General features: G+C 38.3%; 1 protein-coding gene and 2 long non-coding RNA genes across 3 annotated transcripts in view; 2 read left to right on the top strand and 1 right to left on the bottom strand.

The window, feature by feature from the left end:
- Positions 1-256: 256 nt before the first annotated feature.
- On the bottom strand, positions 257-8600 carry LOC121892108. The gene is made up of 5 exons (XR_006094297.1): positions 8359-8600; positions 8078-8132; positions 1875-2029; positions 1717-1781; positions 257-631 (listed from the first exon to the last, which is right to left on the bottom strand). It is a non-coding gene; the product is annotated as an uncharacterized LOC121892108 (long non-coding RNA).
- A 581-nt stretch (positions 8601-9181) lies between these two features.
- LOC121891757 lies at positions 9182-12399 on the top strand. The gene is made up of 3 exons (XR_006094136.1): positions 9182-10414; positions 11031-11139; positions 12274-12399. It is a non-coding gene; the product is annotated as an uncharacterized LOC121891757 (long non-coding RNA).
- Positions 12400-12479: 80 nt separating this feature from the next.
- The window catches only part of LOC121892411 (NLR family CARD domain-containing protein 3-like), a 60480-nt gene continuing 47510 nt past the window's right edge, over positions 12480-25449 (top strand). The window contains exons 1-8 of the mRNA XM_042405448.1: positions 12480-12667; positions 13001-13108; positions 13442-13567; positions 14298-14376; positions 14538-14766; positions 14926-16723; positions 16841-17014; positions 18308-18481. Coding sequence (XP_042261382.1) covers positions 12480-12667; positions 13001-13108; positions 13442-13567; positions 14298-14376; positions 14538-14766; positions 14926-16723; positions 16841-17014; positions 18308-18481 — 2876 coding nt within the window. The remainder of the gene's footprint in view (positions 12668-13000; positions 13109-13441; positions 13568-14297; positions 14377-14537; positions 14767-14925; positions 16724-16840; positions 17015-18307; positions 18482-25449) is intronic.

The raw sequence follows: 25449 nt of genomic DNA, 5'->3' as shown, positions 1-25449 counted from the left end.
ATATTTATAATGTCCAAATATGAATTTAATAATAGAAAAGTTGCTGAGGTGGAAACAAAACCAAACTGTTTTATCTGATGTACTTTGTCTAATAAAGTTAATTAATGATTACACAAGATAGAAAAAGTAACTTTAAAATTAAAATATATTACAAGTATCTACTTTATAAACCTCCAGCAACAGACAGCATGAGATAAATGTTAATTATTGCATTTATGGCAACAAAAACCTGAGACATTAAATTGTGTGAAACAACAGTTAAGCCTTAATAACTTACCAATAAACTTTATTTATACAAACTGCAGTTCATTACAAAACATAGAAAAGTGTACAACAAAATGCAGTAAGTAAAATAGATTAAAAATATTCTTTATCTATAAATTCATGTACACAATTTATAGATATAGCAATCAAATCAGTTCAAATTATTATTTTGTGAAATAAACAGACTGCTTAAAATTAATTGATTAAGTGCACAACAGAGAGGAATAAGATACATCAGGGTTTGATGCACACATGACATTTGTCATGATTGTATGTTTTATGACCTTATCTACAGTTTGCAGGTGCAGCAGCTTGGTGTTGCAGTTGTGTTTGGAGATCTTCCTGCTGACAATGTCATCCTCACCTCCTGCAGTGAAAACAACATGCTGTTAATTATGTGCATAAACTAGTATATCTATGTATTAATGTCCGTATATTAACATATTAGTTGTAACCAGTATTAAACATTAAGAGTATCATACTAAAACTATATACATATTAAGTTTTATTTACTATTGTACTACTTAGTATCTATTAATACTGAAGTAAGTTGTTTTTTTAATAGTACAGACAGTAACGGGGTAAATAATTATGACGTATTAATTATATAATTAAGTAGCAATATTTATTAGGAATACATCAGTACTAACATTAATAAGATCAATAACACTTGTAGCTAGTACTAACAAAGGAAAATACACTATTTACCATGTTATGGTAGTTTTGGTTACTTAAGTACTACTAGTACTTCTTACAGTTCCAGTAATGTGAAAAATTACATGTTTAGTTTGTAACAGTATTAGCAACATTAATAATGTAAATATTTACTGAGCTAATTGTGTGGGACTGTTTAAGAATGTTTCTTGTTGCAGTAATAATAAACATTACTCTAATTATTTCTATTGTCTGCCTTATTTCTCATCTCTATTATTCATAAAGCTTTACTAACAATATAGTGGCAAATTATTACTTAGTGATTATTTACATGAAATGAACTATTAATATTACAAGTAAGCAGTATTTTGGTGATATTAGTAATTCTGTTTCTTTGCCTCTTGTTATATTAAAATTCAATAATTGCTTTTATTCTTTCTTGTACTTAAAAATCGTATTAGTATTAATTGTAATTACTACAATTTAAGTTTTAGTAAAATGTATTTTCCTACTTGAAATTTTCAATAAAAACAGAACTTAACATCTACTTTCTTGTTTGTATATTTTACCTGTTGATACATAATAAATCTCATTATTTCTACTAATTAATTACTACCATAAGATTTTTATCAACTTTTCAATTAATGTGACTACAAACTGTCTTGCATTTATTGATTTTAATTTGTTTTTAGTCAGCCCTTTTTCTAATTGTTAATTTAAATAAAGTAATACTATGATTATTTGTTAACAACTGCTGGAATGAAGCTCACTGATTAAAATATAAAAACGTGGTCCTACCTTCCCCTTTGGTTGTCCATCCTTTGCCACCATCTGTACCATCAGTGGACGTCTTGTAAATTTAGCTGTAAAACAAGGAACACTTCTTTAAATCAGATCAGATAAATCTTTCAACAGATTCGTCATTTAATTGACTATTTTTTGTTACAAGTACTTACACAAGAGATCATTTGTATCCCCTCCACTTCTTCGATGGTGCTGAAGTGTGGATGGAGATCAGGAAGCTCTGGATGAATGATGTGAAATCTTTTTCTTCACTTCCTTCTGTGCCTGAAACCACCGTTGGTTTACGTCTTTTGATCCATCAGGAGATCTGCAAGACAGGAAATGCATTTAGGGTATTTGTAAGCAGGTGGCAGTAAAGCTGAGCTGGCGTTTATGTAAACAAATATTTTGTGTGGTGTACCCCAAGGTTCAGCCCTGGGCCCCTTTCTTTTCTATTACATTCCAAAATATCTCAGCTTTTTCAGTTATTTGTAAATAACATTTATTCATTATAAATTATTGATAATACAATGAAAATGTTCTTCACTAAAATAAGTGCAAAAATATTTGGGTTTCCAAATCACTTCATTAGTTTTTGTTTAGTTTTCAACCCTTTCTGCTATATTTTGGATTTTATTTATATAAATTATTTTTTGCACTTTAAAAGTCTGTATATTTGTTATACTTGTAATTTTCACTGACTGTGGCCATGTTAAACATTTCACTGTACATTTGATAAATGATTAGTTATCTAAATTGTTCCCTTATAATTTTCTGTTAATCAACTAATCATTTTAGCGCTACATTAATGTGTCCTGTCTCCTACAAATAGAACAACTAACCCTCTAATTAACCCCAGTAGAATTCACTGAGAACCGTCACCTAAATGAGCATTTTCCTACACAATTAAAACAAACAGCTGTATCTCAAAAACAGAAAGAAAATGTTGTTTTCATTTTTTAAAAACACTACCTCCTTTTTAATTCGATACCAAATATTCAGCATTTGTAGCCTTTTAGGCCAAGTTTGAATCAACACATTTAAAAAAAACAACAACAGACAAAACAACAAATAGCACTAAAACCATAGTAAATAGCCATTTCCTTTAAACCATATTCCCTACTCAACTCAGGGATTCATTCATTCATTCATTAGATTTGTCTATATTTCAATGTGACTAACATATAAATATATAACATCTGGAAAAGTAAAAATTATTTAGTAAATCACAAACTTTTAACAGAAAATTCTACCAATTAGAATATGCAAATGAAATATGGAAAGAATTGGGCGTTTAGCTAATTAAAATTATATTTATTTTACCAAGAATTCACTAAAAAAAAGACCAAATCAACTAGAAATGCAGATTCCAAAACAAATTGAAAAGCTGAATTGAAAATATTGCCAAACACTGAAACAGCCTCATCGTCAGGCAGATACTTCGCAGCATGCCATGAAACTCTTGGAACCATGGTCCCAGTTTGCACAATGGCACTGCACAGGTGGAGCATCCAAAAGTTGTCTCTACACCCCCCCACCCCCCCCCCCACTTCGCCAACAAACAACACACCCTCTCTTACTTGACTAGAGAGTGACCTGGCTTCAAATTTCTGATAACAACCTGATGCAGAGCTTTATCAACCACACAGCATGGACAAGCTTCAACTTGAAGGCTTTGAGGGTAAAAGCCTCTGCAGGTTCACCCACACAATGCAGGCATTGATTATGGTGATGTTTAACATTCCCCAAAACACTAGGGCTGTAGTCAACCAACCTGAAATCATACATAATCTTCAACTAATCGATTAGTCGCGGGGGGGGGGGGGGGGGGGGGGGCAGAGTGCACAGTGAACACACACATTTTTCTGTTTAGCGTCTTCAGGCTAGGCTAACCCATCGTTGCTAACTTTGGAGCTAACCTCCTTCACTTTTCCAGCACTTGGGGAAACAACAGATGTGACTTTTTAGCATTTATTAACTGACAAACTGGAGTCTGTGCTGTACATTTACTGCCAGACTGACAACTTACTACTGACCTTTTCCTCTGCTCCGCCCACATCCCCTGTGACTTCTCTTCCACTCGCTCTTTCCCACCCGCTATGCAAACCACACTACACAATGCTGTATTCCTCAACGACATTACGCTACCAATAGTTTCCAAGGCAACGACACAGGTTGCCTCACGTACTAGAGCAGCACTGCAAAGAGTCTCCCAAACGCTATTGATTTCCGACTGAATGGATGTTTGGCTTAATTTTTGGCCTTAAAAATAAAATTAAAGTAAAATAATGACAAACATTTTCTTGGCCTGGCGGGGGTCCTTGTTGTCATAATTATAGGAGAAACACTGATTCAGTAAACGTTCAGTAAACGTTGAGTACAGTTAGACCCAGCAGTCTCCATCAGGTTGGGCGAGTTCAAAGTTGTAGGTAATTTGTTAGTCTGTCCCTCCCACTGCAGGAAATAATGGATTAATCTGTTGACTTTTCTCCTTATGAAAATAACACGGAGATTATTCGACCAATGAGAATTTAGTCAGACAAGAGCATATCAACCAACTAATCGACTAGTCAACCAGCAGACTACAGCCCTTCAAAACAGCCCTACTTACACCACTTCTTTCCTGTGTGACCTACATCAGTAGTTCCAAAGCTGGTCCAAAAGGTCAACTCCCCCCATCTTGGAATTATAGTCAACAACCATCTGTCAAAACCTGCTTGCTGGTTTTATCACAACATCCCATTTGTCCTTCCAGCAGCAAATCATGAGATCTCCTACTGACCACTTAATGGTCTCACCTCTCGCTAGTTTCCCCAGTTGTGACTGCCTGGGAAAGTCCTTTCTATTCAGTCTAATGGTACCACAGAAGTAGGTGTCAGCAAGCAATAGATAACTTGCAAGGGAGATGGATGCCCATGAGAACGTTTATCCCAATGAAAGCTTTCATTTCCTCAACGCATGTCAGGAATTTGCAGCTGAAAGATTTGTATAAAACACCAAATCACTGAAAAAACAGACACCTCCAAGTTGTAAAAATAAACTGAGAACATCCCCTCGGATGATATGGTAATGACAGCTTTTTAAAGGTGCAAACTGCCAGTGTTACTTCCTGTTTAACGGTTAACCTTCTTTTTCAAACAGAGAATGGGATGTGGTTAATAGTCAGATGTAATCCATTACCATGGCAACCAGATTGCCACTCTAACACACTGGCGATTATTATTATAGCCTTTTTATTACAGCCTAACCTGTCCACTCACTATAGCATTACCAATATAGACTAGGTTACATGTCAGTAACAGAGATATGTGAAATCTATCCTAAGAAATGACATCTTGCTTTATTTTATAGTAAATTTTCCTCCTCGGTGGCCAGGCACCCTCAGTTTAATATTGTGCACCCTCAGATGAAATTTGAACAATAAATGCTAAGGGCAGAGGTGCACAGACTGTGTGGACGTCTCCATGTGGTTCATGTATGTTGAAAAGGGCTGAGTGAATACAGATCAACTGGTGTGGTTAGCAACTTTTAAATGGATGAGCAATAACCTCTTAAAATTAAATGAGGATAAAACTGAAATCCTACTAGTCGGCCCTGAAACAAAAAGAGAAATGCTGTTTAATAATCCGGGGAAATTAACTCCCTGGATTAGATCTAAACTTCGGGTCCCACATTAAGAAGGTGATAAAAACGTCATTTTTTCACCTTAGAAACATAACAAAAACACAACCATTAATAAATCAAAAAGATGCTGAGAAACTAACTCATGCCTTCATCTCAGGCCGGCAAGACTACTGTAATGCACTTTTTACTGGCCTCCCAAAAAAAAGCCACAGAATGTATTAACCAGAACCAAGAGAGAACACATCAGTCCGGTTTTAGCTGCTCTGCGCCGGCTTCCTGTAACATTTAGAACTGACTTTAAGGTCCTCCTCCTTATATACTAAGCCCTAAACGAGCAAGGACCAAACTATATCACCAAATCCCTGTTAGCTACCTGCCCTCAAGAACACTGTGATCATCTGCTGCTGGTTTATTGGAGGTTCCCAGTAACAGCCGAAAGAAGACAATTCTCTCTATCAATTACTCCCAAAACTATGGACTAAACTACCGATAGATATCAGAGAAGCCAGCTCGCTAGATACTTTCAAAAGAAAGCTTCAAACATATTTCTTTACCCGAGCATTTAAATAGCTTTGCACTTGCTCTCTGCTGCACAGTTTAAAGCTCAGTCAGCTTCGCACTTATGCTCTACTGTGCTTTTTTTAAAGTGTTATATATTTTACTTTATTTTACACATTCTACATAATCTATGCTTCAACTTATTTTTAACATATTTCATTTTTGATTATTATTCAGTGTGCATTCTATGTATTTTAGTTTCACTTTATCAAGTGGGTTTTATTTTTATTTTATTCATGTTACATCAATGTTTTTACATTTATGTTATGTCCTTTTCATGTAAAGGACTTAGTGCATGTAATTTCTTTTGTTGTAAAGCACTGTGAGAGCACTTATTATTGTTGTTGTTGTTATTGTTATTATTATTATTATTTAATAATAATAATAATCTTTTAATATAGAATATAATTTTGTCGGTAATTTTACCATTATTTAACAGTTGTAAGGTGTACATGTTTGTGTTATTTTCATTATTTTATGCTGTTATCTTATATTTAATATTTAATACATGGCTACATAGTATCCAAGGTAACGATGCAGCTATATAGCATCATCGGGGAACCAGTCAGACCAGGTGAGTGTGTGACTATTAAATGGAAACCTGTAAATAATAATGTATAGCTGACCTGAGAGAGACTTTATTACATTATATTAATTATAATTATATTGATATTCAGAGTGTTTAAATATGTGAACTGATTCATCTCTATAAATAATCTGTAATATAGTGAGTTTTTGATCCTGGTCAAGGTTCGACCGTCGGCCCTGTAATTTGTTATTTAACGGTTATTAAGCTTTGTCACAGAAATCATTTATTAGTATTGTAAGTTTCCTTTGATTATGATTTTATTTATGTTAAATAGTTTTACAGACCGGGCTTGTATCCCCCAGATCCCGCAGTGCTTGTAAGCAATAAACAGACATCATTGAATCAACATCGGAGTGTCTGGGCGTCTTCGTTGGAGTCAACTGATGTTACTAACTGTCAGCCGTTAGTCCACCATCCTCATCATCACAACACAACACAGAGACTGTAGGCTGTCACTATTATCAGCCATATAAAGGAAACTTAACGGGGGCGTTGTAAACTGTGAGGCTAATATAGTCCCCCGTTACACTTACTTAGCTGCTTGGAGCTGTGCTTTCTCTGTCTGCAGTCTGTTATTGTGAATATGCTAAGTAGTAAAAAGCTAATTAGAAACCTGGTTACGCGGACACATGGCAGAGAAATCTGCGTTCTCCAGGGAGTAAAACTACCAATGGAAACCAGGTTTCTCTAATCCCAAACTCAGATTACAGAAACCAGGTTTCTCTAATCCCAAACTCAGATTACAGAAACCAGGTTTCTCATTTACATGACAGTTAAGAAATCAGCTTTCTGGAGAAAACCGACTGGTTACTGAACTGCATATAAACACACTGTAGGATAATACAAGTCAATGATTTCTGTCAAACCTCTTGTTTATCAAAGTACTAAGATAAATGATCATTTTAGTATTGATCACTCTCCACACAACACGCATCTTAACAATCACTACAATAATATGCTTTATTTTTATTTATCATTTTTATATATTACATGTTTCTTAGTTTTCATTAGGTTGTGGAAGCACTACAACTTAGTGGATCTTATCTGTTTTGATCAATTATATATATATATATATATATATATATATATATATATATATATATATATATATATAAAATTTATGTATTTATCTATTTTTTTATGTTCAGTTCTTTAAAATGTTTAGGTTTTTCAGTTGAATTTTATTTAAAGTTCAAGGAAATCCACTGTTAAAAAGCCAATTTTTAAGTTCAAAAACTGCATAATGTTTCCAAAGTCAACGAATAATCATGTTAAATAATCGTGATCGTAATATTGACCAAAATAACATGATTATGATTTTTACCATAATCAAGCAGCCATAACTACTGCTATTACGACAACTACTAAAACTACTGCCACTAAAAAAAACTTCAAAAGTGGTGTTTAAATTCAACCAGAGGCGAAAAAAACCCCAAATATTCAGTTTGTTATCATATATGCCTCACAAAAAATCTTCACATAGTTTTATTTACATGCTGGAATCAGCGACATTTTCTACTGGAAAAACAGTTTTAAAAAAAATAGTCAAAACAGTTTCCTAACAGCCGACTAAATGCTGAAAGGCTGAGACTTTTCCAAACGTACCTGTTCACCTGTAAGATCCGGGAACTGGTCCGAGGCAGCGGAACGAGAAGAAAACCTGGAAAACACAAGTTTACTCTTTAACAATTTGTTGTCTCAAAATTGTACTTAAGTACAGTAGTTGAATAAATGTACTCAGGTTCCACCACTGGTTACCACGAACTAATTACTGATAACTTAGTATAGACACGATACAGACAGACGTCAACAAATTAAAATGAGTTCAAATATAAACAAAAACAAGGCTAAAGCTCACGGCTAATTAGTTAGCTTGTTAGCTTTACCGTTTAACCGCAGGTGTTCTGATTAACGTCCAGCCGCCGCCAAAAAACAGCTCCAAAACCTTTTCGGCGTCCAAATTTCTTCAGTAATTAATTTTATCTCAGTGTTGACAAACCGTAAACACGAAGCGACCTCTCAAATGTTGGTTTTATTCCGTTTTTTCACCCGTTTCTTTCCGCGTTTCTCCTCTTCGGCGTCTCTCACTCACAGTATGGCGGGCAACGGCCAAAGGAAAAAAGGTGATTGGCCGAGCAGAGCTGCGCTGCCTGGCAACCGCTTCTGATTGGATAGAAATAACTCACATTACTGCAGGTAGATAATTAAAATAGCTTTGCGTTCATTATGGGACGTATTAAAGGTGCATTTCACCGAATTCAAACATTAAAGGTCCAGGTTTGTAGTAACGGAGAATTACTCTGCCTGAAATAGTTGCAGTGGTGGAAAATAACTAAGTATATTTACTTAAGTACAATTTTGTGGTACTTTGCTTGAGTATTTTTATTTGATGCTACTTTAAATAACGTGTCTGTGTGGTCTCCAGGTAGCAGCTAAAATCAAATCTCCTCGTTATATAATTTGTCTTCTTCAGTTCTTTTGTGCTTCAGACTCAGAGGAGAGTGTCAGCGTTGTTGGTGGAGCACCAAAGCTTCACATTGCCAAAATAAAAACTACAAAAAATGTACATAAACAGAAGAATTGTGATTTTGCTGTTAGAAATATATATATATATAAGAATAGTAAAAATAACTTAAAATAAAACGGAAAAATGTAGACTTGCAGTGAAAAATATAGATACAAGTAAGTGAGAACTATCTAAACTGCAACATTTTTTTGTTTCTTTTTCAAAAATAAATGAATGTATGTACAGTAAATGTGTCTATGTACAGAGATCAGCACAGTGCAAATGGTTGGTGCAGGAATACACAGGTGGTTGACAGTCTTCATGGTGGTTGTTTTCCATTAGACGCCCTTTTCTGGTCACAACAGTTCACAAATCTTGCTGCTGTTTGGCCTCTCTCCATGGTAGGCTGTGCTCACCGAGTCTGTACATGTTCAGGACTTTCCTTATCTTGGATCGGTCACAGAGTGTTCTCTGTTTAGGGCCAAATAACATTCCAGTTTATTCTGGTTTTTGGTTGATTCTCTCCATTCTGTGAGATAGTTTTCTTTTTCTTTTGTTATACTTTGGTTTAGTCTAATGTTGTTTCTGTGTGGGGACTCTGCTTGTGTTTGTGAGCCGACTGGCTGAGGGGGCTTCTCTCAGGGTCTCTCTGTAGGTGAGGACCTTTTTATGAGTCACTTTCTTTTAGGTGTTTCTAAAATTCAAATGCTCTCTTTTGAATTTTCATGGTTAGTGGGTATATTTGAAACTTTTCATTGGACGTGAAAATGGATTTGCAGAATTCTGCATGCGTTCTTTCTTATAAAATCTTTTTTGGGGAGTGGACCCCAGACCTGCAACCATAAAGGGAAATAAGTTATATAACAGAGTCCAATACTTTAAGCCAGATACTTGATGTTCCTTCTGATGGTGTAAAAAGCTCTTCTTGCCTTGTCTCTCAGGTAATTTGTTGGCAATAATCAATAATTATTCTTAAAGATGATCATCAGCACATTGAAAAGTGTTTGTCCAGTTATAATGTAAGTAAATCACATGTGATAATATTAAAGCTAAAGATGTTTTACAGTTAATTAATTGATCTGACTGATTAGTTCATGTTAATGTTTGTCAGTGATTCATGAACTCCAGCTTTCAAACATTCAAACATCAGCTGAGTGTTTGTGTTCCTACGAGGAAGTTTCATGTTTTAATCACACGTCAGCATCTGATTGAGACTCAGTCCAACCAGTCAGACTGCATACTTTGGTAGTGAAGAGATGAAGGTGTGTCAGCCTGCACACACACACACACTGATGAAGGACAAGAAGCTGCGTCAGTTAAATGAATGTGATGAAAATGCAGATTTAACTGAAGCACAAACCTGCTTTTCTACACAGACCTGCTCAAGACAGAGCAAACAGAGCTGCAGAGTGACGAAGTTCATGAGAAAAAGTTCAGTAAGTGGAGTTTAATTTGTCTACATTAAAGGGACATGGTTTTCTCTAGTTTGTGGGAAATGAATCACTAATTATTTCAGCTGGAGAAACTAATTTATTATGAATGTGTTATTGTTGGATGGAGTTTCATTTCAAACAGAAATATCAGCTGATAAACTTCCTCCTTAGATGAGGAAAGATGGCCGTCTGTTCATTACATTCATATTTCAGACGCTTTTGTTTTTCGTGTCTGTGTGAGAAGAAACTCTGAAGAGTCCAAAAGTCAGATTTGTGTGAATTATTGATTTGAATTCTGACTCTGTGATGGAGATTATTTCCATCTGATCTGTGATTCAATGTCAATTATTAATGTGAAGAAATAACTTTACGGATATTACAAAACAATGTTTTATTCCTGTCAGTTACGTCTTAAATCTGATGAATCTAAATGTAACGTTCAGCTTCTCTTCACATGAATGTCATGATGAGTTATTTTTTCTAACAGCACACAGTTAAACACTGAGAAACCATCAATACAACAATAAATATACAAATACATGAAGAATAAATGAGTGACAAACATCCATAAAGTGTCATCATGTTGTGAGTCTTCCTACCTGTCCCTCCTCCTCTACAGGTGGAGCTCTGACTCGTTCCAGGAAACAGCTCACCTGTGACAAACACTTTTCTTTTCTCTTCAGACGTGGAGTGGAGAGTCTTTGTCTTCAGCAGTTTGGATGTTAACTGTAAGTTTGCTTTGTTTCATAGTTGAACTTTCTCTTTAGTAACTTCAGGGTTTGTTTGTTGCTGTATGATGTTTTTATTTCATCAGAAAGTTTGGAGAACTCTCATGTTGGACGATAAATCTACATGTTGTTAAATGATTGATTTACTGGAATCAAACAATATTAATGAACAGCTGATGATTATTTCCTTTCTTCAGCCCTCACAAATCAAACTAAATCTACTTTTTTAAGGTTGTTTCCAGCGGCGTAAAGTCAGACACTACAGTAAAGGCCTGCTACTGTTTCCTGTGAAAAAAATCAAATGTATTGTATTGACTGATGTGGAGGGACAGTCAGAGGACATCATCAAGTTCAGTGTTGCTACAATAACATGCATACAGTCCACTTGTGTTCTTGCTTTATAATGACGTATTACTGGTATATGCAGTTAGACAGGAGCTGATGATGTGTGTATTTATTGCTTCATATATCTTTGTAATCAGAGTTCATCTGTAACTACTGAGTTTCTCTCAGAAGTTCACGTGTACCATCACCACATTAAAACACTGTCGGCTTTATGTACAATTTGATCAACATTAAACTACTAAATTAAAAAAGGCTATAAAATAGTTTCACTTTACACCAAATTACATTTTATTTGCATCATTAAAAGCAGTTAAGATCTAACATCTGCTGCTGTTTAGTTTGTATTTACTGTAAAAGAAGTCATATCAAAGTAAATGTGCCCTGATTCTAATCATTTAATACATTTGTGTTTGTGCGTCATGTGCACTACTAATGTGACAACAACATCAAAGAGAACTAATAGATAACTGAAACTATTAACACGTTGTTTATTGGTGTTGAATTGATTGAATATGAATGAAATTCAGTCAGTGTGAGTCAGTGAATGTAAATCCTCCTCCATGCATCATGTGTGCTGCTCTTCACTTCACTGCAGCTTCATGACGCCATCTAGTGGACTGATAGTAGAAGTACAGCAGCTGATGGCAGCTTTCTCTGACTCACACTGCTGTCTGGCTGCATTTACACTGATATATAACAGAAAATAACAGCCAATCACAGGAGGAGCAGATGATATTTAGGATTTGACAGGAGAAATGATGTACAGGATGATTTGTGTTTCCTCTCCAGGTGAAGGTAGAAAGTGTGTGTGACTGATGTGGATGTGACTTCAGCAGCATGGATCAGTGTGAGGACAGAGAGGAGGGAGTCCCTCCCTCTAAAAGCTCTCTGTGTGGGGAACATGACAGCCAGACCAAAGCTCAGAGGTGAGATGAGGATCTCTAACTGTCCATCACTGTTCTCCACCATCATTATTCACACTCAAAGCTCTGTGTATGTTGTGTAGGAGGAGAAGAACAACAACAACAACAACAACAAGGAGGCAGCACAGACCAGACTCTGCTGGACCTGAACCTGAACCAGAACCTGAACCTGGACCTGAATCCAGCTGTGTGTCCTTCAAGAGCGACTGGTCAAAGGAGGATGTTACTAATTTTAAACAAAGACAATCATTTGATCAAAAGTGAGTTTTTTTTCAGTATTAAAACTGGGACAATATGGGCTTAAATCTAAATCAGTATAAATAGTTGTCAGTAGTATTATTTGAGATTGAGGGTTTTAGCTCCTCAACAGTGCAGTAAGGGAAAAAAAGAAATATTTAAAATAATAAAATCAATAGTAATAGACAATAGTATGAAGAACAAGAGTATAAAACATATGAGTGTATTTATGTATAGTACGGTGTGCATGTGTTGTTTTTTTTATATTAAAACTGTTCAAATTCAACATGTTTTAAAGAAGAATACTGTTGAATATGTGAGCTTTAATAAAATTATAAGTGATGTTTTTCTATCAGGATCCATCAGAGACCAGACTCAGCTGGACCTGGACCCAGTTGCGTGTCCCTCCACAGCAACTGGTCAAAAGAGGATGTTACTAATTTTAAACAATCATCTGATCAAAAGTAAGTTGTTCTCAGTATTAAAATTGGGACAATATGAGCTTAAATCTAAATCAGTTGTCTAAATAGTTGTCAGTAGAATTATTTGAGATTGAGGGTTTTAGCTCCTCAACAGTGCAGTAAGGAAAAAAAGAAATATTTAAAATAGTAAAATCAATAGTAATAGATAAAAAAATTATGAAGAAGAGTATAAAACATATGAGTTTATGTATGAACGGTGCGATTTGCATGTGTTGTTTTTTTATATTAAAACAGTTCAAATTTGACATGTTTTAAAGAATAATTCTGTTGAATATGTGAGCTTTAATAAAATGATAAGTGCTGTTTTTCTACCAGGATCCATCAGAGACCAGACTCTGCTAGACCTGAACCTGGACCTGGACCCAGCTGTGTGTCCTTCAAGAGCGACTGGTCAAAGGAGGATGTTACTAATTTTAAACAAAGACAATCATTTGATCAAATGTAAGTTATTCTCAGTGTCAAACAATATGAGACATGACAATATGAGCTAAAATCTAAATCAGGATAAATAGTTGTCAGTTGAATTATTTGAGATTTGGATCATTTATTGTTATTTCTAATATGAGTAAGACTCAGAACTCTGAAGCAATCTTTGTTGTATATTTAGGCCCCATCATTTTTTAAATAATTGTGGTTCTAATATATTGTTTATATTGAATAAATATTGACTTATTATTTAAAGACTGTGGGACATTTATGATTTGTGCATACACATGGTCTAAGGCAGTTCTAAATTTAAAAGAGAGAAGTAACAGGAGCGCTGCTGGTGTCCCTCAAACCACCAGTACTTATGGAAGGGAATAATATTCAAGAAGAGCGGAAGAATTATGACCAAAAAAATGGCATAAAAAATCCAAGTCCTCCACACCCTGAAGAAGTCACAAGCTGACATGTGTTGGTGTGGTTTTTAATAACTCTAGCCCACCGAAATAAAGGCTAAAACCTACCTCCAGTGCCTGGACTTGTATTTTTTATGCCATTTTTTTGGTCATAATTCTTCCGCAGTTCACAAATTTGTTCACAGAGTAAGAACAAATTCAGATAAGAATATATGATGAATCCCAGATTTTTGCTTGAAACGTTTGTACACACGGTTTCAGCACACGCAAAGTGTGCATGCACACTGTTTTTGAATGTGGCCCATTGTGAGCTCATCATGATTCCTCCACAGAGTGGGCCAGGAGAGCTCTGAGGTTCCCGGTGGTCAGTCTGCCCAGCAGCATCAAACACAGTTGGACTCCATATTTATGGTCTGTACATGTACAACAACTACTTTTACATCTATTCTGTTCACAATCCTCTCCATTCTGCACTTTGTAGACCAGTTAATTGTCGGTCTGTCCAACATGGATCTGATGTTTGCTTCATGATTTTAGTTTCATTGTGCCATTCATATAGTATTCTGTTCCAGCTGCTGGAGGAGAACATCGTCACTTTTGTGAAGAACGAGCTGAAGAAGATGCAGAAGGTTCTAACTTCAGATTACCCAGAATGCTTAGAGAGTCAGAGAGAGGATGAAGAGGTGTTGGATGGTGAGGAGGAGGAGCAGATGAGGAGCAGCAGAGAGGCATTTCTGAAGATCACCCTGCACTTCCTGAGGAGAATGAAGCAGGAGGAGCTGGCTGACCGTCTGCAGAACAGTAAGACGATTTCTATAAAGATTTAACATGCTTGGTAAATGAGACATTTACTGAAGTCTCAAGAGATGGAGGAAAATATGTTCATATATACATTCTTTAGGAGAATCAGATTTTCTTCACTAATTAATAAATTATCTTATATCTTGTGTGTTCATTCAGGAAGTCCTGCAGGTTGTCAGTCTAAACTCAAGTCTAACCTGAAGAAGAAGTTCCAGTGTGTGTTTGAGGGGATTGCTAAAGCAGGAAACCCAACCCTTCTGAATCAGATATACACAGAGCTCTACATCACAGAGGGAGGGACTGCAGAGGTCAATGATGAACATGAGGTCAGACAGATTGAAACAACATCCAGAAAACCAGCCAGACCAGAAACAACCATTAGACAAGAAGACATCTTTAAAGCCTCACCTGGAAGAGATGGACCAATCAGAACAGTGATGACAAAGGGAGTGGCTGGCATTGGGAAAACATTCTTAACACAGAAGTTCACTCTGGACTGGGCTGAAGACAAAGCCAACCAGGACATACACTTCACATTTCCATTTACTTTCAGAGAGCTGAATGTGCTGAAAGAGAAAAAGTACAGCTTGGTGGAACTTGTCCATCACTTCTTTACTGAAACCAAAGAAGCAGGAATCTGCAGGTTTGAAGAGTTCCAGGTTGTGTTTATCTTTGACGGTCTGGATGAGTGTCGACTTCCTCTGGACTTCCACAACAATGAGATCCTGACTGATGTTTCAGAGTCCACCTCAGTGGATGTGCTGCTGACAAACCTCATCAGGGGGAAACTGCTTCCCTCTGCTCACCTCTGGATAACCACACGACCTGCAGCAGCCAATCAGATCCCTCCTGAGTGCGTTAGCATGGTGACAGAGGTCAGAGGGTTCACTGACCCACAGAAGGAGGAGTACTTCAGGAAGAGATTCAGTGATAAGAAGCAGGCCAGCACAATCATCTCCCACATCAAGACATCACGAAGCCTCCACATCATGTGCCACATGCCAGTCTTCTGCTGGATCACTGCTACAGTTCTGGAGGATGTGTTGAAAAGCAGAGAGGAAAGAGAGCTGCCCACGACCCTGACTGAGATGTACATCCACTTCCTGGTGCTTCAGTCCAAACTGAAGAATGTCAAGTATGATGGAGGAGCTGAGACAGATCCACACTGGAATCCAGAGAGCAGGAAGATGATTGAGTCTCTGGGAAAACTGGCTTTTGAGCATCTGCAGAAAGGCAACCTGATCTTCTATGAATCAGACCTGACAGAGTGTGGCATCAATATCAGAGCAGCCTCAGTGTACTCAGGAGTGTTCACACAGGTTTTTAAAGAGGAGAGAGGGCTGTACCAGGACAAGGTGTTCTGTTTTGTCCATCTGAGTGTTCAGGAGTTTCTGGCTGCTCTTCATGTCCATCTGACATTCATTAACTCTGGAGTCAGTCCGCTGGCAGAAGAACAAACAACATCCAAAAAGTCTGAGACTAAACTAAAATCTGCAGAGACACATCTCTACCAGAGTTCTGTGGATGAGGCCTTACAGAGTCCAAATGGACATCTGGACTTGTTCCTCCGCTTCCTCCTCGGTCTTTCACTGCAGACTAATCAGACTCTCCTAAAAGGCCTGCTGACACAGACAGGAAGTTGCTCGCTGGCCAATGAGGAAACAGTCGAGTACATCAAGAAGAAGATCAGTGAGAATCTCTCTGCAGAGAGAAGCATCAATCTGTTCCACTGTCTGAATGAACTGAAGGATCCTTCTCTAATGGAAGAGATCCAACAGTACTTGAGATCAGGAAGTCTCTCCACAGATGAACTGTCTCCTGGTCAGTGGTCAGCTCTGGTCTTCATCTTGCTGTCATCAGAAAAAGATCTGGACATGTTTGACCTGAGGAAATACTCTGCTTCAGAGGAGGCTCTTCTGAGGCTGCTGCCAGTGGTCAAAGCCTCCAATAAAGCTCTGTAAGTACACAGATAGTTGGATTTTTCATTATTATTTAAATGCTCTGCTATCTTTTTAACAGGGCAGAAAAATGAATAACCCCTTACTTGGTTTTCTTCTTTATATTTCCTCTTCAGACTGAATGGCTGTAACCTCTCAGAGAAAAGCTGTGCAGCTCTGTCTTCAGTTCTCAGCTCCCAGTCCTCTAGTCTGAGAGAGCTTGATATGAGTAACAACAACCTGCAGGATTCAGGAGTGAAGCTGCTGTCTGCTGGACTGGAGAGCCCACACTGCACACTGGAAACACTCAGGTCAGAATTCATCAACCTGGTCAACAGATGAACATTTAAAATCTGAATGATATTAGAGGCAGGTTTGTCTTTGCTAATATGATTCGTCAAACCAGTTTTTACTTAACTTCAGCAGTAGAGAATTACTTTCCCTTCAGATTTTTTATAAGGACCCAAGCACGAAAGTACCAGGGGCCCAACGGTACCTGGCACCTCTTAGATCCATACCCGAAGGAAAAGTGAAGCCATTTGCAGGCATTGTACTTTGACAAACTCCTCCTGGAATTTCACTTAAGCAACTTCATATTAGGCAGCTCACATTCTTTGCAATGCTAAATTGGGAAGCTTTTGAGTTTTCGTGGAACACCCTTGGTGTGGTGTGCCAGTCCATTTTGCACAAAACATAAAACAGGCAGTTGTTTTAACTCAACTTTACATTGTCCAATCTGTCCCAAATATCACATGCTTGATAAGAGCCCAGGTCTGAACACATCTACATGTAAATATTGAGTCATAATCATAGCGCCACCTACTGATAACAGGAAACATCCCATTTACATGAAATTTACATGGTGTGGTCCACACATGATATACAGACACTTTACATATAATTAGTGGATGTTCTCTAGTGCCACATAAGGAAACAGGAAGTGATATTTAACTCCTTCATGCAACATCAAATATTCATGCAAATGCATATGCATGTCAGGTGACCTCCACTAAACATAGCGTTACCATGATTGCCGCTCCATCACTGCTTGCAGCTTTAATTGTTTTCTTTTGTTTTTGTTTTTGTTCTTGAATCTTTAAATGCCACGGATGATTTTACAGATTTCTTCGAAATGTGTCTGAAAACCATTGGACTTGGACAGCCAAGTATTTACAGGGGGTTCCTTGAGCACCAGTTGCAGACTAAAGAGCAGACTAGTGGCCTCTATTTAGTGGATACTTTGCTTAACTACTGTGAAGTTACATGTTATGGCAGGAGGCGCCTTGATTTTGTGTAGTTTAACTTCAACATACTAGACCTGAAAAATGCACACGGCACTCTGCTAAAAGTACATCTGTATTCTTCCTTTTGGCAAAAGCTTCACTCTTCATAAACGCATTTGAATGTTTTTAACATTTAGATCACAATGACGAGGTCAAAACTTGCTGCTGAATCATCCCTCTGGCTGGATGCTCAACTCTCTGGAGCTCCCTGATTCAGTTCGTCTTTTGGTTAGTTAGTTTAGAGACAGTTTGTTGTTGTATCTGACAGCACACAACAGTACTCATAGACTGTCTGACGTGTGTTGTTTTGTGTTTTTGCAGCCTGTCAGGATGTCTGATCACAGAGGAAGGCTGTGCTTCTCTGGCCTCAGCTCTGAGCTCCAACCCCTCCCATCTGAGAGAGCTTGACCTGAGCTGCAATCATCCAGGAGCATCAGGAGAGAAGCTGCTGTCTGCTGGAGTTGAGGATCCACACTGGAGTCTGGACACTCTCAGGTATGGAGAGACAATGTCTGATAGAGGAGGAAGCATTGAAACATTTTCTCTGTTTCTCTGTTTTTGTTATTTCTAACTGAAGTTTCCTGTAAATGTTGAAAGTTAAACCTGATTAGATTCAATCTGGGTTTCAGAAAGATTGGGATACTGGATTCAGATTAGATAAAAGTCTATCAAAGCCCAACCCCACATTTGAACAGAATAATAAAACAGTAGACTAGAGCAATGTAATGTCCATGTTTGCATGCTGAAAGAGAACGTGCTGCTCTGACCCCCCTCCTCCTTTCAGGCTGCAGCCTGCTGGAGTCCAATGGTTGACACCAGGTCTGAGAAAGTGTAAGTGTGTTTTTCATTTGATTCATGAAAACAAAGCAAACTTCAAACTGTGACATCACTCATTCACATCCTACTGAGGATGAAGATGATGTCATCATCAAACAGATGATAGATCAATAACTGCAGCTGTATTGTGTCTCGTTCTCTCCATCAGATTTCTGTGACCTCACACTGGATCCAAACACAGTAAACAGAAAACTCAAACTGTCTGACAACAACAGGAAGGTGACATATGTGAGGGATGATCAGTCATATCCTGATCATCCAGACAGATTTGATGACTGGCCTCAGCTGCTGTGTAGAGATGATCTGACTGGTCGCTGTTACTGGGAGGTCGAGTGGGAAGGAAAGGTAGATATATCAGTGAGTTACAGAGGAATCAGCAGGAGAGGAGACAGTTACGACTGCAGGTTTGGAAGGAATGATCAGTCCTGGAGTCTGGAGTGCTCTGGTGATGATTACTGTGCCTGGCACAATAACAGAGGAAAAGTCATCCTTCACTCCTTCTCCTCCTCTGTCTCTAACAGAGTAGCAGTGTATGTGGACTGTCCTGCTGGCACTTTGTCCTTCTACAGAGTCTCCTCTGACACACTGATCCACCTCCACACCTTCAACACTACATTCACTGACCTTCTGTATCCTGGTTTTGGGTTCTGGTCAAGTTGGTCTGGTTCAGTGTTTCTGCGTTCCCTGTAGGAGGGAGAGTCTTTTCCTGTTAGAGAAACTTTCTCATGTTATTTAGTACCAACCTGATCTCTCACTGCTTGTAAATGCAGTGTCTAAACCCAGCATGGTTTCCACATGATTGACAATTGTCAGTCAGTCACATATATACATATATGTATTGTTGAATAGTCTATACATACACATATACTGTATATAACAGTATGTAATATCAAGTTTTTTTATCAGCAGAAATAAGAAATGAAAACTAAATCTCATTAGATAAACACCATGTAACCACAATGTCCAATAATGGATAATATAATGATAACTAAAAAGCTTATAGTTAGGGCCAGCCAGGCTCGCCTTGGATCAGCCCTTAATTATGCTGCTATAGGCCTATAATGCACTGAGTTCCTCTCTTCTCCTCCTCCTCTCCATCTATACGCATTCATGTACCATGACTGCATGTTACTAACTTGGCTTCTCCCCTGGAGTTTTTTGTGCTTTCTCGTCTTCTGGATCTGAGCTGCGGTCCTGTTGGTATTGGGCCCTGAAGTCTTCTCTGGCTATTACTATTATTATTATTACTTGTCATATCTCAATATTTATTATTGTTGTAGTTGCTGTTGTTGTTTTGCTTTTCTGTATCTCTCTCCCCCCTCTCCCTCTTTCTTTCTCTCTCTCAACCCAACTGGTCAAAGCAGATGGCCACCCACCAAGAGCCGGGTTCTGCTTGAGGTTTCTACCCGTTAAAGGGGAGTTTTTCCTTACTGCTGTCGCCAAGTGCTGCTCATGGGGGAATTGTTGGGTCTCTGTAAATTAAAGAGTACGGTCTTGACCTGCTCTATGTGAAAAGTGCCCTGAGATGACTTTTGTTGTGATTTGGCACTATATAAATAAAATTTTATTGATTTTAATTGAATTATTATTATATCAAACTGATCGTATCAATATTGTTACATTGTATTTTAGCATTGTTTTGTATTTCTGAACTGTACCACACATGGTTGCTGTCTTTCTGTGAATAAAGTGTTTATGTTTTACTTATCATTATTATTTCTTATTTATATTGATCCTGTTAATATGCATATTGATCCAGACAGAAATTATCAAAACAAAGTTCTTACAGACACTATGTGCAGGATTAGAATGTTTGTTGACTTTGGCTCACTCTGGTGGGAGGATGAAAAACGACAGTGAGCTAACAGCCTTCATTTGTTGGAAATATTGTTGAAATGCAGAGTAGGGGCTTCTGGCACAACTTCACCCACTTCACCCACTTCCAAGGTGCACGAAGAAAGGAAAGAGGTCTAAAGAGGTCAAAATTCCAGTAACACTAGTAGTATATAGAACAACTTTATTGTGAGACCAACGTGATTCGGCTTGTGGCCTTCAGGGATGACTCTGGTGAAGGCAAAATGCGTTGGTCTAACAGTAAAGTTAATAAAGTTGCATCATTTTCTGTCACCCTCTCCCCACTTAGGCTCATGATGCTATCCATGGTGCTGATACAATGATCAGGACAGGTCACCGCACAAAGCAGAGCTGACCAAGATATGCTCATTTTAGGACTTTTATCCGTTCACTTTTTTTCTTTTAAACCATCGCCTTGTGTTAATTCTTTTATGTAAGAGACACAGATAAGGAATAGTAGGCACTTAATGAGAAACTTGGGCTTGACAATACCCTAATCATTAGCTACATTTTCTAGGTTTCACTGCCTTCAGGGGGAGACGCAGAACCCTGAAAGAGTCTGCACTGTAATAGCAGCATGCACTGTCCTCCACAACATCTGTGTCACCAAGAGGATCCCCCTCCCCAGGCAACACCATCAGCCGATGCAGAAGAAGACGTGCACCCTGTGGTCTCAACAGTGCACGAGGATGTCGTGGACGACTAGTCCGTACACACACTGTTAACACCTTATAAGTTCAGACAGATCTCTTACTGTTTCAAAACATCATAATCAGCTCCTTATTGTTGAACTATTATATATATATATATATCATGTTGATTTAATCAAAAACACATAGGACTGCTTCTCTTCAAAAAAAAAACATGAGAGGAAGGCCTATCCAGTCGTTGGATCAACTGTATTTCTAATATTAGCTTTTGTTTTTCCAGCTCCAGCTTTTCCTGCTCCGCCTGTAATTTTTTTGTTTCTAATATTATTACACTCTAATTATAGGTTGTGAGAGTGATCCTTGAGGCTCAGTGAAGGGGTTGCTTTGAGGTTGTGGGTTCAATCGTCAAATGACTTGACAATGCTGAATATCTCTGATTATCTCAAACTCTTAGCAGACTGGTTGGAAGTTTTGAGGATGTAGGTTTGATATTCATCTAAGAAACAGAGGTCAGTGTCTCAGAGCAGATAGCTCAGTCTGCTAGAGGACTGTCTGGAAGTTCAGTGTCCACCCCCGATGTTCCACAGGTCTGTACACAAGTTTTACTGACCAGTGACGGTGCAACCAATTTTTTAAAAATGTTGGATGTCTCTTGCCATGATACATTTGTTGCTTATTATTACATTCATCATTAATATATTAAGCCCGCTGCCTGTCTATTCTCAAATTCTCAAATGCGACTTCTTAACTTAGATGTACACTGTATTTGAGTGGAGCAGACCATAGAGGCCAAACTTAGCCTCATTTGGAGCCAACTGAATAATGACAGTAGCAGGTTGGATGGTGGTAACTGACTTTTTATGTTGCTTTTTGTAGAACTTTGAACGGCAGCGCTAGTTCAGCCAGCTTTGTTGTTACACATTAGCCCTTTCTGCTCTGTGATCCTCACCGGTATGTGTGTGTTGCTGCTGTAATGTTATGTAAATGCACTTGATAGACATGCCATGAATGTAACAATAAGCATGTGAAAAAGAAATGGTCAAACTGCACAGGGCTCTAGACCAACTTTTCTCAGCACTGTCTCGGAACCATCCAAAAAACAATTCTAACCATCTCACAGTGAATGTAAACCACCCCAAAATCAAAATGTTGTTTCTTTACTGTTTCTGTGCCTGGGGCCCCCAAATCACTAAATCTGCCCCTGTTGAATGTTTTCTTTAAAAATTAGTTAAAGATTAGAGATGCTGCTTTCAGTAATTGTAAACATTTCCATGGTGAACTGTGCCTTTGCAATACAGTTTAATATTAATGTGTATGCTGCCTGCTGGGTTCCGTTTCTGCTCCTGATAACCCAGCCAGTCTGGAATGATTGTAGCATACTGAGTGCACCAATTTCTCCAGCAATCAACTGCACCTTTGCCCTTTGATGTCCAAAGTGCCCTTTTGTCAAGGCATTTATTAACATTAATTATTTATTTTGCTTGTGGCCCTTCTGCTTGTGGCCCTTCAAGAAGAACATTTAACAATTATTAATAATTTAGCTATACATAAAATGACCGTCATGGCCGCTGCCGTCAGTCACATGATGACCTTTCACCTGAGGTCATGGTGACGTGTCCAAACAGTAGTAACTGAGTTGCTGCTGCAGACAGACGCTCAGTGGGAGAAATAACAATGATTTGATTTCATTTCACTGTAAATAGGGTGAACTTCAGCTGCCGGTAAGTGGGCTTTGCAGCGGTGTTATGTGCGTGTTGTTTGGTGTATTTTACAAGAGGAAGTGACATGAACGTGCACGTTTGTTATACAGCCTGTTCACTTAGCCGTTAGCCGCCAGCTAACCACAGTCTGCTGCTTGAGGGGAAAAGTATGACAGGTGTCGTGTTTCTGTATGTATTACTTTCTTTTGACAGGTGATAGTGAAACAAAGTGAATGTAAGAACAAATACGTTATTTCTACATTTATTACTTTATTTAAGTAATTATAGCACTAGGAATAAATAATTAAGGGCAATGATTCTGGATCAACACCACGGAGCAAACTTGCGGCCCTTGTAGATTTCTGGAAAAGGTATGATATACAAGCAAAAAAAAGGCTGTGATGGCTCCACTGGAGAAAATGATCTGAAAATAGTCAACACCCGGGGTCAAGGTTATGACGGCGCTGCAAACATGAGTGGGCGCTATAAGGGACTTCAGTCAAGAATCCTAAAAGAAAATCTAAAGGTCTTATATTTGCACTGTCAGGCATATTGCCTTAATCTGGTGTTGGTAGAAAGTGCAAAGTCAAATGTCTGTTTTGTCATTTTTTTCAGTTTAATGGAAAAACTAAAATGACACACTGCATTTATTGAAATGCATCCTGATCAGCGTCCACTGGAGCTTCAGAAGCTGTCAGACACTCAGGAGAGAAACTGAGACTCTGAGGAAGGTCCTTCCAGCTGTCATGCAGTTACCTGAGGAAATGACACAGCAAGATCCCACAGACTCCTCAGCAGGTGAAGCAATCACCCTTCTCAAAAGCATCAATTTTGAATTCTTGTTGTGTCTGGAGATCAACTGTCCAGTCTTCCAGTTGACTGCAGTTGCTTCTGATGCATTGCAGCAGAAAGACCTGGACCTGGCTGCAGCATACAGCTGATGGAGTTTTACAGAGTTTGGCCCACAGCAGAACAGAGGAGGAGTTTGAGTATAAACAGGCTACAGAGAAGGCTACATCAGTGGGCCTGGACCCCACATCTGAGGTCCCTGGACAAGCTAGGAGGAGCAAAGTACCAGCAAAGTTCAAGTTCGTTGCCATGTCAGCTACTGCTGACCATGCCTTCCCAACTTTGCAAGAGTACTACCGTGTATATAAGTGTATGAAGTTTTTGTGGACATAATGGCACAAGAGCTTCAGAGACGCTTTAAAGGAGGAGATAATTCCACATGGGAAATCGTGAATGTTGCCTGACAGTCACAGAACTGGAAAACAGCAAGAATTACAACAGAAGCACTCCAAGCTGTGAAGAAACTGACAATTTTATAACATTAAAGAGGAAGACAAATTGCAGATAGAACTTAAGGTCTTTCATACTTCATACTCATGCCCCCCACCAATCAATGTGACATCTATGCATAAAAGAAAACAATGCACATCTGGTTTTCCTTGACATGACTGAGCTGCTTAAGACATACAGCACACTTCCGGTGTCCACAGCTACTGTGGAACTTTCTTTCTCAAAACTAAAGCTGGTGGAAACCAAACTTCTCAGCCTTTGCAAAGAGGAGACATTGTCAGAGCTTCTTTTATTGATAATTGAGAAGGATGTTCCAATCAACCACAGTGATGGCCAGCAGAAAGTTGCACTTATGAATGCAACCAAAGGTTCTACAACAACTCAATCCAATCATCTCCACTTATTGGTAAGATTAATGCTACTCTGATGTTTAGTGGTTGCCAACAGAACACACACACGCTTTCTCTGCCTATATAGATTTTTTTGTGTCACTCTTACCCCTGCCATGACCTTTCCCCGACTAATGTTCCCTTTTCAGTTTATTTCTCACACTTTTTTGAATCTGGTGCCTTATTTTCCTGCAGCTCTTGGTGTGCAGCAGCCATGTCTCCTGAGAGCATCTCTCTGTTTACTCGCAGCCGTCAGCTCCGGCTGCTGCCTCTCTCAGCAGCCGCTGCAGCACCACAGCAGGTCAGTCACAGTGAGTCAGTTCCAAGCACTGTCAGCAATCTTTGCATCTTGTCTTGGTCACATAACACTTGTTTAATCAGTTGATATCTCTCTCATGTTCTTTTTAATGTCTGTAATCTCAGATCAATGCAGTAACAGCAACAACAGCAGCAGCAGCAACTGTACTATGTTCCCCATCAGGTAAAACAAAGGCCCCTTTTGCCTTACGTCATACTGGTGATGCTCAACATACTATGAAGTGATGAAGAAGTAGAAATGTATCACTATTGTTTTTAGTACCATGGCTGATCTGCATAACAGCTATTCATAGGTGGTTCCTCGAGCACCAGTTAGTTTCAGGCTAAAGAGCAGACTAGTTACCTCTGTCGAATGGATACTTTGATGAAACACTGTGAAGTCGCATTTTATGACCAAGGTAACAGAAACTGGAAAC

This window comes from Thunnus maccoyii, chromosome 24 (assembly GCF_910596095.1).
Source record: "Thunnus maccoyii chromosome 24, fThuMac1.1, whole genome shotgun sequence".
NCBI classification, from domain to species: domain Eukaryota; kingdom Metazoa; phylum Chordata; class Actinopteri; order Scombriformes; family Scombridae; genus Thunnus; species Thunnus maccoyii.
This window is presented reverse-complemented; position numbering and strand designations above follow the sequence as displayed.